At 39.6% G+C, this 15,320-nt stretch overlaps 1 protein-coding gene across 6 annotated transcripts in view; it reads right to left on the reverse strand.

Annotated features, from left to right (window-relative positions):
* Positions 1-15,320, reverse strand: part of LOC128692826 (phosphatidylinositol 4-kinase beta fwd) — a 652,994-nt gene that overhangs the window by 124,592 nt on the left and 513,082 nt on the right. For 5 of the 6 annotated variants that reach the window (XM_070092189.1, XM_070092187.1, XM_070092190.1 and 2 more), the window contains exon 2: positions 3,414-3,743. In XM_070092189.1, coding sequence (XP_069948290.1) covers positions 3,414-3,649 — 236 coding nt within the window. In that variant the 5' untranslated portion in view covers positions 3,650-3,743. Of the gene's footprint in view, positions 1-3,413; positions 3,744-15,320 lie in introns of those variants that run through there. The other variant, XM_070092191.1, reaches the window with a different exon arrangement.

Raw genomic sequence — 15,320 nt, forward strand, 5'->3', positions numbered from 1 at the left:
GCTTAACTTACTTGACTGTTAATGCTACTTTATCGTTGGCTGGCACTATAGCCCTTATCAATACCTGCTGCTTTAGTATCATACATATCGTAGAATCACTGAAGAAGGCACATTCTCCCCTCTCTCTTCCTCCTCCACTTTGGTACTTTCCTACAAGTTTTTCTTGAATTCTATTGTATTTCTTTCCTTCTTTACCAAAGGCCTGGCACTAGGAGCTTTCTTTGAGCCCATGGTGGTTTATTTACTAGTTGTAAGCACAAAAAACAATGGATTATTATGAAACATATCGTATGAACCCGTGGGGTGATGGTCACTCGCTGATAAACAATGGCACACCGAGTGTGAATGGTGTGGGAGACTGGCTTTGTGTGTGCACTGACGGTGGGATGCCGGTTGGATGCATACCAGATGGTCGCTGAATCACGAGATGAACCACGAGGCTATATTTTGCCGAAAAAAATTGCCGAAAGTCGTGGTCGCTGAAAGGCAGGGGTCCACTGTACTCACAAGAGGTCAGCAGTATTCCAGTTTGTTAATAAACTTAACCATAATAATAACATGGCACTGCTCTCATTATGTGCACAACAATTTCTGCTTGAGAGATCCTCTGACATACTTATTCCTAAATCTTTACCTGTTCCTTACATTCTATGATATGGTCTGCCTGTGTTTTACATACTGTGGTTGTTTTGAGGCATTCATAAGCTTATCATGCCTATGCAGCTGAAATTTGTCACTAATGGGATTTTCATTTATTCACTGGACTATTTTAATGTGTGTTTGTAGTTTTCCCCTGTGTATTCTACTGAGGCAACTTGTTATATCTATTTTGGTATTGTATGCTAAAGATGATACAAAGCTGTTTTTAGCACTCTTGTTTATGAGGCTAAGAAACAGTTATGATGTCAGGGCCATACTTTTGGGCACTCAACATTTGACTTTTCTAAGGTAAGACTTTGTTCTGTTGACTACCAGGCTTTGTCATCTCTGTATACATGGTCTTTATCAAGCATGTCTTTATAATATGCTGTTTATATTTATCAAGTTTGAAACTGCTGCTTGTTTACCTTATTGATGGTCCAAAAATCTTTCTTGTTTAGTTTTTAAGAATTTCTCATAAATTAATATGATTATCATGTCTGATCTCTCTTCTCTCTTCCAAAGAGAGCATTTACAAATATTTTAATTTTACTTGGTAAGCAGTATTTTTAAAACTGCTAACTCATTTGTAGTAGTACTTCAAGATTTACAAATATTCTCTGCACTTCTTTAAATAAGGACACTGTATAACAGATGCATGTTCTAATTTAGGTTTATAATATATGAGGGTGCTGTAAAAATTCTTTACTACTTATCTATGCACATATTTGAAATGGCCAGAATGGGCCAAAAAGTCATGTAATACAGCCTCTCCTCACTTTGCGACTTACTCATTTACCAACGCCTCGGACTTACGATGGGCTCTTTGACCAGTATTCATACCTAAATAATATATATTAGAGCTGAGTTCCTCTATTATCTTTATTACTAAATACAGTACACTACTGTATGAACATTTAAAAATAGTATACCAGAAATGTTATACATGGTGCAAAGGTTACATTAAAGCAATATTAAAGATGGCTGACATAAACTCACTACCATTATAGTATGCTCCTCACTTAGCAATGAATTCGTTTAATGACGTGGTCTCAGGAATGGAACTCCATCATTAAGTGAGGAGAGGCTGTATACAAGTCATTTATTTAGAGCAGACTCCCCATCTGTCATATATAGTGACAATATTAACTATGTGGAACTCAGGAAAATGGAGTAGGTGCAAATGCAGCAGATGTCAGTATCAAACTAGACATCTATACTGATATAAGAAAACTCCTTCAGTATTAATTTGTATTAATAATGAAATGGTATTATAGTCTTAAGGTGTCACAGTAGCTAGCAGGAGCAACAGAAGTGAGGTTATTTAAAAAAATGTGTACAGTAGAACTAGTCTTGCTCCACCTGTCCAGCTACAGTTTAACACTAGCAAATCAATCAACATCCACAGTACATCTCTTAATAGTTGTTTATAGTTTGGGAAGCATCAGCCAAGTGGCTCATTTTAAGAACAGGTCTCCTATATCTGGGAAGAAATATTACAGAATAATGAGCAATTAAGAAACAAAACAAAAAAAAAAAAGTGTTTATTCTGAATGTTAATAGAAGTTTCTAAGATTTATCTATCTCATAACATGACTGAGACAAAACAAAAAGACCAGCAATTCTGCCAGAGAGTAAAACACTTAATGGGTATCTGTTTTACAATAAATACCTGTTTAACCCCTTGACTGTTTCGGTCATATATATACGTCATACGAGACACCGTTTTTGACGTATACAAACTCATAAATTCTAGCGGCTTCAAATCAAGCAGGAGAAAGCTGGTAGGCCCACATGTGAGAGAATGGGTCTGTGTGGTCAGTATGCACCATATAAAAAAAATCTTGCAGCATGCAGTGCATAGTGAGAAAAAAAACTCTGACTGTTTTTTTTCTAATTAAAATGCCGACTTTGTGGTCTATTTTTGTATGTTATTTATGATTGTATTCTCGCTTTCTTGGTCTCATCTGATAGAATGGTAAACATATTATAGAAATAGAGGTGATTTTGATTGGTTTTACTATGAAAAGAACCTTGGAATGGAGCTCAAAGTAGAGTAAATGCTTGATTTTTGCCTATGTTCAAAAGTAAACAAATGATGTCATTTTCCAATAAATGTCCAAGAAGCCATTCTAATATGCAGTCATGAATGGGTTGACATTATTTATACAATTATTACAATATTGCAGTAGTCTGCATAAAAGTAAATCTTCTATATTTTGTTTGAATAAAAATTCAAAATAGAAAGCAAGAGTAATATCAGAAGGGCCTGGAGATGTGACTGATGAACAAAGAAAATATTATTTTAGAGCCAGGAATGTCTGCATTGTTCATTCTGGACCCTATTTTGAAACTGTCATACTTTTTAATTTTTGTGAAATTGGCCAAATTGCAAATTTCTGACCACGTTATTGGGTAGTTGAAATTGGTAAATGGGCAGTTTCTTGTAATCAATCGATAGAAAAACTGGAGTTCTAAAGAAATAGCTATGAGTTTGGTCGACTGGAACAATGCAATTAGCTGAAAACAGGGCTCAAAGTGGGCGAAATCGCCAATTCGTAAATATCGACGAGGTCGCTAACTTCAAGAGAGAGTAATTCCGTCAGTTTCCATCAAATTTCGTTCTTTTGGTGTCATTACAATCGGAAAAAGATTCTCTATCATTTCATAAGAAATTTTTTTTTTTTTGGGGGGAAATTTTGCGACACCAGGAGACACCTTAGGATTTGGGTTGCAACAGTCATGGGGTTAATATTAGAGTACCATACTCGTACCTGAAGTCCAGGGAGAGGTTACGCTGGTGATTGGGCCGGTGTTTCCTGGCAGACTGAGCATGGGGAGGCAATGGCCTTCTGGCACTGGTCGAGCCTCCATGGACTGTGGCAAACTCTTCAGGTGGAGGAAGTGGGTAGGCTGAAGGCAGTAGTGAAGTAGACATCAGGGAAGAGGTTCTCCTGCCTGAGGTGGCAAGGGTTGCAGTGGGGCTGGTGGTGGTGGTGAGGGCCTCCATGGTGATGGTTGGCCTCCTCCCAGTCTCCAGCACCCCGCCCGCCACACCAATGGCTAATAGGCTCTGTGCCCACCATCACGTACCATTACATACACTGAAAGATAAACCATAGTCATTTTATTTTAATTCATTGAAAAAATCTAATTTATTTAACATGCCTGTGTAAATAATAATAACCATATGCAGTATGATGTGACCACAAGAAGACAAATGACACTATCAATCATTTTTATAATGGTTATCTATAATCTAGAGCAGTGGTTCCCAAATTTTTTCAGGCTCCCACCCCCTTGGCTCCCAGGCCACATCCCTACTGACCCCCCCCCCCACACACACACACATACATACAAATACACCTCTTTCTTGATATTAACTTTACTGCAAATTTAAAACAACTAATCTAACACTAGGATTTCTAGAAAAAAAAATGTAAAAAACATGTAAATCACAGCAAAACAGCAGGGAAACAAAGAAATATTGTGAGGGGGGCAGGGGAAGGTCCTCCAACAACATTGGGGTTGGGTGAGAATGTGTAGTTTTAGGTAAGGGAGAACAGCAAAACAAAACATTTTAAGCAAATATAAATTATGTAAAAAACACAAAAACCACAACAAAATATACCAGAAAACAATTAGATGATGTGGGATGCTGCTTTATTATCAAAGTGAGTGTTACAGCTAAAAACGAAGATAGTCCAAATCCTCAGCACAGCAACACTTCCACACCCTTTGGCGTCCCTCTTTCAATACCACTCAATCATATCTATTACATATACATTACATTACAAGATTGAAGATAACTTGCAGTGTGTACAAACCTAGAGCTTTGGCTCTTGCAAATGTGAAAATCCATTCATCACCAGTACCCATGGTATCTGCTGTCTGACCTGGCTGGTGTGTGGCACGTCCGAACAAATGTTCAGACATTTAACTCTGACTTCAGACCACAAAATAAAATAAAACTACGCTTTTGTGTATACAGTAGAACCCCTTATCAATGGATTCAGTATCTGTGGTTTCAGTTATCCATGGCTGACCATGGACTAAAAATAACCCTTAGTTTTGCTTAATAATGGCCCCAAAGTGAAAAAGTAGTGATGCTGGCAGTTCTTCAAAGCCTAAGAGAAGCAGTGAAATTCTTCCCATCAGTGAAAAAGTATTAATTTCTAGACTTATTTTGCATTATATATCAATTAAACTTTATCATAGGTATGTATGTAAATGAAAAATGACTTACATATAGGATTTGCTACTACATACAGTGGTTCCTAGATAATCGTAAGGCTCGATAGTCGTAATTTTCGAAAATCGTAACGTTTTCGTCCAAACATTGGCTCGCTAATCGTAGTTTGACTCACGAATAGTCATTTGTCTGGGAAGCGTACTCACGGCTCTGAGCCATTCCCAGCCAGTGTGCCATTGTTTACCAGTGAGCGACGGTCCCCTCACTTGCTCATACAAAATATTTCATAATATTCCATTCATTTTAGTGCTTTCAACTACTAAATAAGCTACCATGGCTCCAAAAAAAGCTCCTAGTGCCAAGCCTTTGGTAAAGAAGGTGACAAATACGATTGAATTTAAGAAAAACATCATTGAACAATGTGACAGTGGCGTACGTGTGGCCGAACTGGCCAGGATGTACAACAAACCCCATACAACCATAGCTTCCATTGTGGCCAAGAAAAAGGAAATCAAGGAAGCTGTTGTTGCAAAGGGGGTAAATATGCTGACAAAAATGAGATCACCAGTACTCGAAGATGTTGAGAAGTTATTATTGGTGTGGATAAACAAGAAACAATTAGCGGGAGATACTCTTATGACGTCGATTATTTGTGAAAAGGCTAGGCAGTTGCACGACGATCTGGTAAGGAAATTGCCTGCAACGAGTACTGATATTTGTGAATTTAAGGCCAGCAAAGGTTGGTTTGAGAGATTTAAGAACTGTAGTGGCATACACAGTGTGGTAAGGCATGGTGAGGCTGCCAGTTCAGACAAAATTGCAGCTACAAAATTCATAAGTGAATTCAAGGAGTACATAGAGGCTGAAGGATTGAAACCTGAACAAGTGTTCAATTGTGACAAAACAGGCCTCTTTTGGAAGAAAATGCCAAAGAGGACCTACATTGCTCAGGAGGAAAAGGGACTGCCAGGACACAAGCCTATGAAAGACAGGCTGATGCTCATGTTCTGTGCTAATGCTAGTGGGGACTTCAGAGTGAAGCAGTTACTAGTGTACCATTCTGAAAATCCCAGTGTGTTCAGGAAAAACAATGTTATGAAGAGTAAATTGTGTGTGTTTTGGAAATCTAATAGTAAGGCATGGGTCACGAGGGAAATTTTCGTTGAGTGGTTCAATGAAGTGTTTGGTCCTAGTGTGAAGAATTACCTCCTGGAAAAGAAATTGGATCTCAAGTGCCTCCTAGTAATGGACAATGCACCTGCTCATCCTCCAAACTTGGATGACCTAATTTTGGAGGAGTTTGGGTTCATCACAGTAAAGTTCTTGCCCCCAAATACCACTCCTCTCCTCCAGCCCATGGACCAGCAAGTCATTTCAAACTTTAAAAAACTCTACACAAAAGCAATGTTTGAAAGGTGCTTTAATGTGACCTCAGACATTCACTTGACCCTAAGAGATTTTTGGAAAGAACACTTCAGTATTCTCCATTGCGTAAGCCTTATAGGTAAGGCTTGGGAGGGAGTGACTACCAGGACTTTGAACTCTGCTTGGAGAAAATTGTGGCCAGATTGTGTCCACAAGAGGGATTTTGAAGGGTTTATGGCTGACCCTGATAAGCCTATGTCAGTTGTGAAATCTACTGTGGCACTGGGGAGTTCCATGGGGTTGGATGTGAGTTTGGAGGATGAGGAAGAGTTGGTGGAAGACCACAACAAAGAGCTCACCACTGAGGAGCTGCAAGAGCTTCAGCAGGAACAGGAACAGATCGCAGCTCAGAATCTTGCTGCAGAGGAGGAAGAGAGATGGAAGAAGTTGCCTTCTTCAGAAATTAAGGAGATTTTTGAAATGTGGGGTAAGATGGAAAGATTTATGGAGAAACATCACCCTGATAAGGCTGTTGCAAGCCATGTTGGCAACATGTACAGTGACAAAGTCTTGGCCCATTTTAGGGAAGTGTTAAAGAGATGCCAGAAACAGAGCTCTCTGGACAGTTTTTTTTGCGAGACAAGACTCCAGTGACTCTCAAGCTGGTCCTAGTGGCATTAAGAAACAGAGAAGAGAAGTAACCCCAGAAAAGCCCTTGGTACCTGAGGTGTTGATGGAAGGGGATTCCCTTTCCAAAGAGTAACTAATGCAATCTGTCTCCTCCTCCAGTCTTCCATACACTAAGAAGAATCGCCAATAAAGGTAAGTGTTATGCTGTTAACCCTTTGACTGTCGCAGCCGTATATATACGTCTTACGAGGTACCGTGCTTGACGTATATATACCCATAAATTCTAGCGGCTTCAAATCAAGCAGGAGAAAGCTGGTAGGCCCACATGTGAGAGAATGGGTCTGTGTGGTCAGTGTGCACCATATAAAAAAAAATCCTGGAGCACGCAGTGCATAATGAGAAAAAAAAAAACTCCGACTGTTTTTTTTAATTAAAATGTCGACTTTGTGGTCTATTTTCGTATAGTATTTATGGTTGTATTCTCATTTTCTTGGTCTCATTTGATAGAATGGAAAACATATTATAGAAATAGAGGTGATTTTGATTGATTTTACTATAAAAAGAACCTAGAAATGGAGCTCAAAGTAGGGGAAATGTTTGATTTTTGCCAATGTTCAAAAGTAAACAAATGATGCCATTGTCCAATAAATGTCCAACTAGCCATTCTAATATGCAGTCATGAATGGGTTGATGTTATTTATACAATTATTACAGTGTTGCAGTAGTCTGCATAATAGTAAGTCTTCTATTTTTTGTTTGAATAAAAATTAAAAATAGAAAGCAAGAGTAATATCAGAGGGGCCTGGAGACATGACTGATGAGCAAAGAAAATGTTATTTTAGAGCCAGGAATGTCTGCATTGTTCATTCTGGACCTTATTTTGAAATTGTCATATTTTTTAGCTTTTGTGAAATTGGCCAAATTGCAAATTTCTGACATTATTAGGTAGTTGAAATCGGTAAATGGGCAGTTTCTTGTACTCAATCGATAGAAAAAATGGAGTTCTAAAGAAATAGCTATGAGTTTGGGCGACTGGAACAATGGAATTAGCCGAAAATAGGGCTCAAAGTGTGCGAAATCGCTGATTTGTAAACAGCGCCGAAGTCGCTAACTTCGCGAGAGCATAATTCCGTCAGTTTTCCATCAAATTTCGTTTTTTTGGTGTCATTACAATCGGGAAAAGATTCTCTATCATTTCATAAGAAAAAATTTTTTTTTTTTTTTTTTAAATTTTGCGACACCAGGAGACACCTCAGGATTGGGGGTTGCGACAGTCAAAGGGTTAATGTTTCATTCATCATGTCCCATTGTACTGTTTATGTACTACATCTATATTTCATGCAAAAAGTTTGTTTGTTTTAATACTTCTGGGTGTCAGGAACGGATTAATTGTATTTACATTATTTCTTATGGGGAAAATTGATTCGAAAATCGTAAATTTCAATAATAGTCACACTTCCAGGAACGGATTAATTACAAAAAACGAGGGACCACTGTATTTGCAATTTCAGGTATCCACGGTAGGTCTTGAAACATATCCCCCATGAATAAGAGGGACTACTGTAACTCTATGTTAATTTTATTCTTTGTAAAGCATTTGTGGCACTTAAATGTCCATGACTTAGATTTTGTCACATACTATTTGTAAAACAAAAGCTCTTTTGGTTCTGATGCCACCTTGCCACCCGCTTTTTCCTCAGTGGCCCCCCCCCAGGATCTTTCCACTCCCCCCCTCGGGGGATGGAGGGGTGCCGCCACCCACTTTGGGAATCGCTGATCTAAAGCAAGATTTTTCAAACCCAGAGTAATAACCCAAACTGTAAATGTAAGAAATTGAAAGGTTAATTATATTTTTTATATGCTTTCTTTAATATGTGGTAAATAAGTAGCTATTTGCTTAGGCTCTAAGTACCATTTATTTTCCAAAGCAAATATCTGTAAAGGGACAAAAAAGAAGTTTGGGAACCACTGTTTTAGAGGGATACTGTCAACACAAACTTCCAGACCACTGAGTGTACCCTACACACTACCACTGTGCCAGTCTTTATGAATATTATAACAGAGAACTTTAAGACACTTCACTGTAGTAGCATCCCACTGTTGACCAAAAACATTTTTAATGCAACTCACAATGACAAATAACCTTGATCTTTAAAGAAACTTTCTGCATCAAGCATCAGAAATAGTATTAAGAGTGCAAAGTAACATTTATGAAGGGGTTCAGGGAAACCGGCAGGCCGGACTTGAGTCCTGGAGATGGGAAGTACAGTGCCTGCACTCTGAAGGAGGGGTGTTAATGTTGCAGTTTAAAAACTGTAGTGTAAAGCACCCTTCTGGCAAGACAGTGATGGAGTGAATGATGGTGAAAGTTTTTCTTTTTCGGGCCACCCTGCCCTGGTGGGAATTGGCCAGTGTGATAATAAAATAAAATAAATAAATAATAAAGGCTAATGTCAGGAATGCAGCCAGAAGCCTGAGTACATCTATTACTCACTATGAAAACATGAACATGGACAAACACATTTACAGAGCAGTTTGCAATGTTAAACAGAATGACTGATGCAACAGCCATGCTTAGGCTTCAATATATGCAAGTACTGTACTAAGTGCAAAGTATGTTATCAGCCTAATGGTCACTTTCTTGAACAGTGTGTGTTTTATTAACCACTTAGTGAGGAATACAGAGATGAAATAGAGGTGATTTTTAGTCGATTTCAGGCCCAAAAGTAACATGAAATAGGACTCAAGGTAGTGGAAACATTAGATTTTTGACAAAAAATCCTGAGAACAGTTAAGACCCACTTAACCCTCTCCTGATCTGCTTTACGAGTTTTTACTAGGCCTGCTATAATTATTGGGAATGATTTTATTTTATTATTATTCAAGAAATAGGGTAAAACTTTCGACTTTTTCTTTTTCGTGATGGTTTCAAAATGGAGGGCAAGTGTAATATAAGAGATGCCCGGGGATATGATTAACCCTTTCAGGGTTTCGGACATACTAGTACGGCTTACGCACCAGGGTTTTTGACGTACTAGTACACCTAAATTCTAGTGCCCTCAAATCTAGTGAGAGAAAGCTGGTAGGCCTACATGTGAAAGAATGGGTCTATGTGGTCAGTGTGCACAGTATAAAAAAAATCCTGCAGCACACAGTGCATAATGAGAAAAAAAAAAAACTTTGACCGTGTTTTTGGACTAAAACAGCAACTTTGCACTGTATTTTCGTATGGTATTTACTGTTGAATTCTAGTTTTCCTGGTCTCATTTTATAGAATGGAAGACATATTACAGAAATTGAGATGATTTTGACTGGTTTTACAATGAGAAGTACCTTGAAATTGAGCTCAAAGTAGCAGAAATGTTCAATTTTTACCAAAGTTCAAAAGTAAACAAATCATGCTAAGCGTCCAATACACGTCAACTGGTGAGTCTAATATTCTTTCACAAGTGTGCTGATATTATTTATACCATTTCTACACTAATTCAGTAGTCTGCATAACAGTAAATCTTCTATTTTTTGTGAGAATAAAAATTCAAAGTGGAAAGCAAAAGAATGTAAGAGGGGCGTAGGGACGTGACTAATGAACAGAGGAAATGTTATTTTAGTGCCAGGAAAGACTTTCTTGTTTATTCTGGACTCTATTTGGTAATTGGCATCTTTTGAAATTTGTGTGAAATTGGCAAAATTGCTAAATTCTGACCACTGTATTGGAAAGTTGAAATCAGTAAATGGGTGGTTTTTTGTACTCGTTCGATAGAAAAAATGGAGTTTAGTGAAATAGTTATGATTTTTGTCGACTAGTGCACTGGAATTGGCCAAAAATAGGGCTCTAAGTGGGCAAAATCGCCGATGTGTAAACATTGTCAAGACTGCTAACTTCGCGAGAGCATAATTCCCTAAGTTTTCCATCAAATTTCATACTTTTGGTGTCATTGTGATCAGGAAAAGATTCTCTATCTTTTCATAAGAAAAAATTATTATTATTTTTTTTTTTTAATTTGGGGGACCCTGAGAACAAGTCTTTGAGAGGGCCTGTGGACCCTGAAAGGGTTAATGAACAGGGGAAGGTTGCTTTACTTGTTGGAATATATACATTTTTTATTTTGGATTCTGTTTTTAAATTGTAATCTGTTGAATGTTGTGTAAGATTTGACAAATTATCAACCTCTGCTCAATTGATAGAACAGAAGGTACACTAGTGAAATAGCAAAGAATTTGCTCAAACTGAGCACTTGAATTAGCTTAAAACAGCACTCAAAGTGGGGTGAAATCGTCAATGGGCAAATCTGCATCTGTGTAATTCCGTAAGTTTTTTACAAAATTTCTTTTTGTTTGGTGCCACTAGCCTCAGAAAAACGTTCTCTACCAATTCAGAAAATATTTTTGTTACATTATATCACAACAGCATTAGCACTTAATTTTGGGTGTGCCGACAGTGAAAGGCTTAATAGCCATTCGCATCAAATGTTCCGACTTTAACACCATGCTACCCGCAATCAAGCTACCAGAAAAGAATAGGTTTGCCTAATAATGCAATTCCACATCACAGCCACTACTAAACCCAGTGAAGAGCAGGAGGAACATGGTACAATCAGAGATCACTGTCAACATCTGTGGTCCAATGAGAGAACACTGTCAACATTGTGGTTCAATCAGAGAACACTGTCAACATCTGTGGTCCAATCAGAGAACACTGCCAACATCTGTGGTCCAATCAGAGAACACTGTCAACATCTGTGGTCCAATCAGAGAACACTGTCAACATCTGTGGTGCAATCAGAGAACATTGTCAACATCTGTGGCCCAATCAGAGAACACTGTCAACAGCTATGGTGTACTCAGAGAACACTGTCAACATCTGTTGTTCAATCAGAGAACACCAGACGAGCCTGGCCCATGGCCGGGTTCAGAGTAGATAAACTCTCGAAACTCTTCAAAGGTATATCAAAGGTATATCACTGTCAACATCTGTGGTCTAATCAGAGAACACTGTCAACATCTATGGTCCAATCAGAGAACACTGTCAACATATGTGGTTCAAGATGGTACAATCAGAAAACACTGTCAATATCTGTGGTCCAAGACTTCAACATGCTACCAGCAGATATCAAAAATATTACCAGTATCCAGTATTCAGAAGCAGCTGGACAGCTTCCCGCTACCAGTGCTCGATCAGCCAGGTTGTGATGACTGTGGACCTGCCTGCCAGTAGCACAAGTATCCTGGATGACCAAGTAGTTAACAGTGGAGCCGAGTCTCAGACTAAGCTACAAGGGTGAGATACCTGATGGACCTGAGGTAAATGGACACAGATGCAATTAATGAGACATTACTGTGGCCTGACAAAGCTCCTGGAGAGCGAAACGTTGCCATAATAAAATGCCACATTAGTTGCATCTGGGTCCATTTACCTAACATTTTGTCGGTAATTCTATTACTACTACCTGAAGGATGTTTCAGGGGGTCAACACCCCTGCCCCCCAGTCCAAGACCAGGCCCTCAAAACTGGTTACAAATACAAGTACTCTAACACACCTGCCATCCCTCACAGCAGTTACATCAACAATGTCACCACACTGCACAGACTGCGAGAATTTCACGCTTTTAAACAGAGCTTTGACCCAAAAATAATGTGAGCTTATCACTTGGTCTGTAACATAAATGTACGATAAAATCTGAATCCATTGGCCGCTGTATTGATTCAACACTACTGTCAGTAGCAGGTTTGTGTATGTTTGTTCAATCTCAACTGATCACAATACAAAGCTTTTGAAAACAACATTCTTCCTGAGGCATGCCATAAACATTTTACAGTATGACACATTCATCCTGAGGCAAGCCATAAGCAACATTCTACAAGACATTCTTCCTGTAGCATGCCAGATACAACGTTCTACAGCATGACATTTTTCCTGTAGCATGCCAGATAAAACATTTTTCCTAAATCATGCAACACACATTCTTTTAGTGGCATGCCACAAAACATTTTAGTGGCATGCCACAAACAACATTCTTTCAGTGGCATTCCACAAACATTCAGTGGCATACCACAAATATTCTTTCAGTGGCATGCCACAAAACATTCAATGGCATGCCACAAATATTGGCAAACTTTCTTTCAGTGGCATACCACACAACATTCTTCCAGTGTCATGCCACAAAACATTCTTTCAGTGTCATGCCACAAAACATTCTTTCAGTGTCATGCCACAAAACATTCTTTCAGTGTCATGCCACAAAACATTCTTTCAGAGGCACTTCACAAAACATTCTTTCACAGGTATATCACAAAACATTCTTTTAGTGGCATGCCACAGAACATTCAGTGATATGTTACAGTGGCATGCCACATTCTTTCAAAGACATGACAAATATTCTTCCTGTAACATGCCACATTCATTCTGTAATAAAGTTGGTAGAATTACCGACAATATGTAAAGTAAAAGAACACAATTGCAACTAATGTGACAAAGCTCCTGGAGAGCGAAACGTTGCCACAATAAAAATGTCACATTAGTTGCACTTGTGTCCTTGTACTTTACACATTCATTCTGCAGCATGACATACAACTGGAGGGCTTTGTGAGTGTTTCTACTCCCGCAGCCTGGGCCAGGGCCTGGACCTGGATCTAGACCTGGATCTAGACCTGGACCTGGGACCTGGAACTTGGGGCCTGGAACTTGGGGCCAGGGCCTGGAACCTGGGGCCAGGGCCTGGGGTCTGGCCCTGGACCCTGACCAAGTTTATCTGTTGCTTGGCGCAAACAACATTCTGTAAGAGCTCCCCTCAGGGCTGGCGAGACGCTGAGTTAGAAAATGTACATAGAACTTCCATTATCCATAATCTGAACTGCCTGGAACGCTTGAAGTCCCTTCGACTCTCTTCCTTGAAACGTAGGCAGTAAGCCCACTGTCTAGTTATCACAGTCTCTCCTTTGAGTGAGTTGTTGTGGGCCTAGTTGCCTAAGTGCCCACCAGAGGGTAGGGCCTCACGTTAGACATACACAGCCATGCCTCCCTCTCACTCCTAGACCTGCGGCTTTCCAGGTAACAGCTTCCCTCCTGGACTGGCTTCGGCACACCTCACTGTCCGGTGTGAATTCCATTATTCCAATGAAGAAGCTAGTTTACGGCCATATATCTCGCCTACCTCTACGTTACCTGGCAAGCTACTAGACCATCCCAACAGTTATAACACCGAAATCGCTCTGTATAACAACAGACTTGACAGATGGTCCCAAATACCTCCAATTACAAGCAGTGGCGTGACAAGTATACTGAGAGAGACCTCAATGAGTGTCAAGAGGTCCCCGCCTATTCTACGCCCTCCCTACATGCATTAGGGAAATTACAAACAATCCTCTAGTGGTCTTCAAGAGGGAACTAAACAAGTTCCTCAAGTCGGTTCTTGACCCGCCGGGCCTGGTTGATCAGGCTTTGATCCACCATGAAGCATGGTTTGGGACCGGGCAGCAGGGGTATACAACCTCGGTGAGCTTCTCTGACATTATTACTCCTAAGTCCTTCACTTAGCTTTTCGATCTACAGTGTGGTTATAATTTGTCTTATACTCCGGAGAAGATGGAATCTGTTGCCTCTAAGTAAACAGAGAACAATCACCTAAATTATTGGGAACCCTTAAGTTCCTCAATGTGTAATCCTTGGAATGTACATGGGCGAGAAACATACTGTTCAGAATAATTTACACTTACCAGCACACAGAAAACATTCCCAACAAATGAAAGAGGCTTGGCAGACTGTGCAAAATGCCCCAGTGAAGTCCAGGAGTGCAATGAATACTGCACGAGTACACAATAAGTGTACATGACCCAAGACTATCAACATCCCTCCTTCATAGTTAAGGGAGATTTCTAACAGACCCCTGGCCATCAAAAACTTGACAAGTTTCTAAAGTCAGTTCCTGATCAGCATAGCTCTGTTGCTATTGCATACGTTGGACTGTGTGCAGCTAGCACCAACAGTCTGATTAATCAGGCCATTCACCAGGAGAACTGGCCTAGGGTCAGGCTACAGGGGTTGCCCTCCAGAACACATAAGAACATAAGAATGGAGGAACACTGCAGAAGGCCTACTGGCCCATACAAGGCAAGTCCTTATCAAAACACTCCAGGTAGCCTCCAGGTAACAGAGTTCAATGATCCCTGGCAAAACGCCTCTTGTGACAGATCCCAATTCTGATAACCCCATTCGTGCTGATGTGATGCCTATCAACCAGCTCTTCCCACTATATGCTTCTCTAACTTATTTATAAAGCTACCTAGTGTTCGCTTTTAATGGCAGTTTGGGAGGTCAAAGTAAAGTCACCTTTTTAAAATACGTGCATCAATGACTTTATTAATTCGGGTCAGTATGTACAATAATGGTATAAAGAACAAAAAGGCACAATACCGTGACTGGAACAATACACAAATAACCCGTACATAGGAGAGAAAAGTTCACAACAACGTTTCGGTCCGACTTGGACCATTTAC

Source organism: Cherax quadricarinatus, chromosome 38 (genome assembly GCF_038502225.1).
Source record: "Cherax quadricarinatus isolate ZL_2023a chromosome 38, ASM3850222v1, whole genome shotgun sequence".
NCBI classification, from domain to species: domain Eukaryota; kingdom Metazoa; phylum Arthropoda; class Malacostraca; order Decapoda; family Parastacidae; genus Cherax; species Cherax quadricarinatus.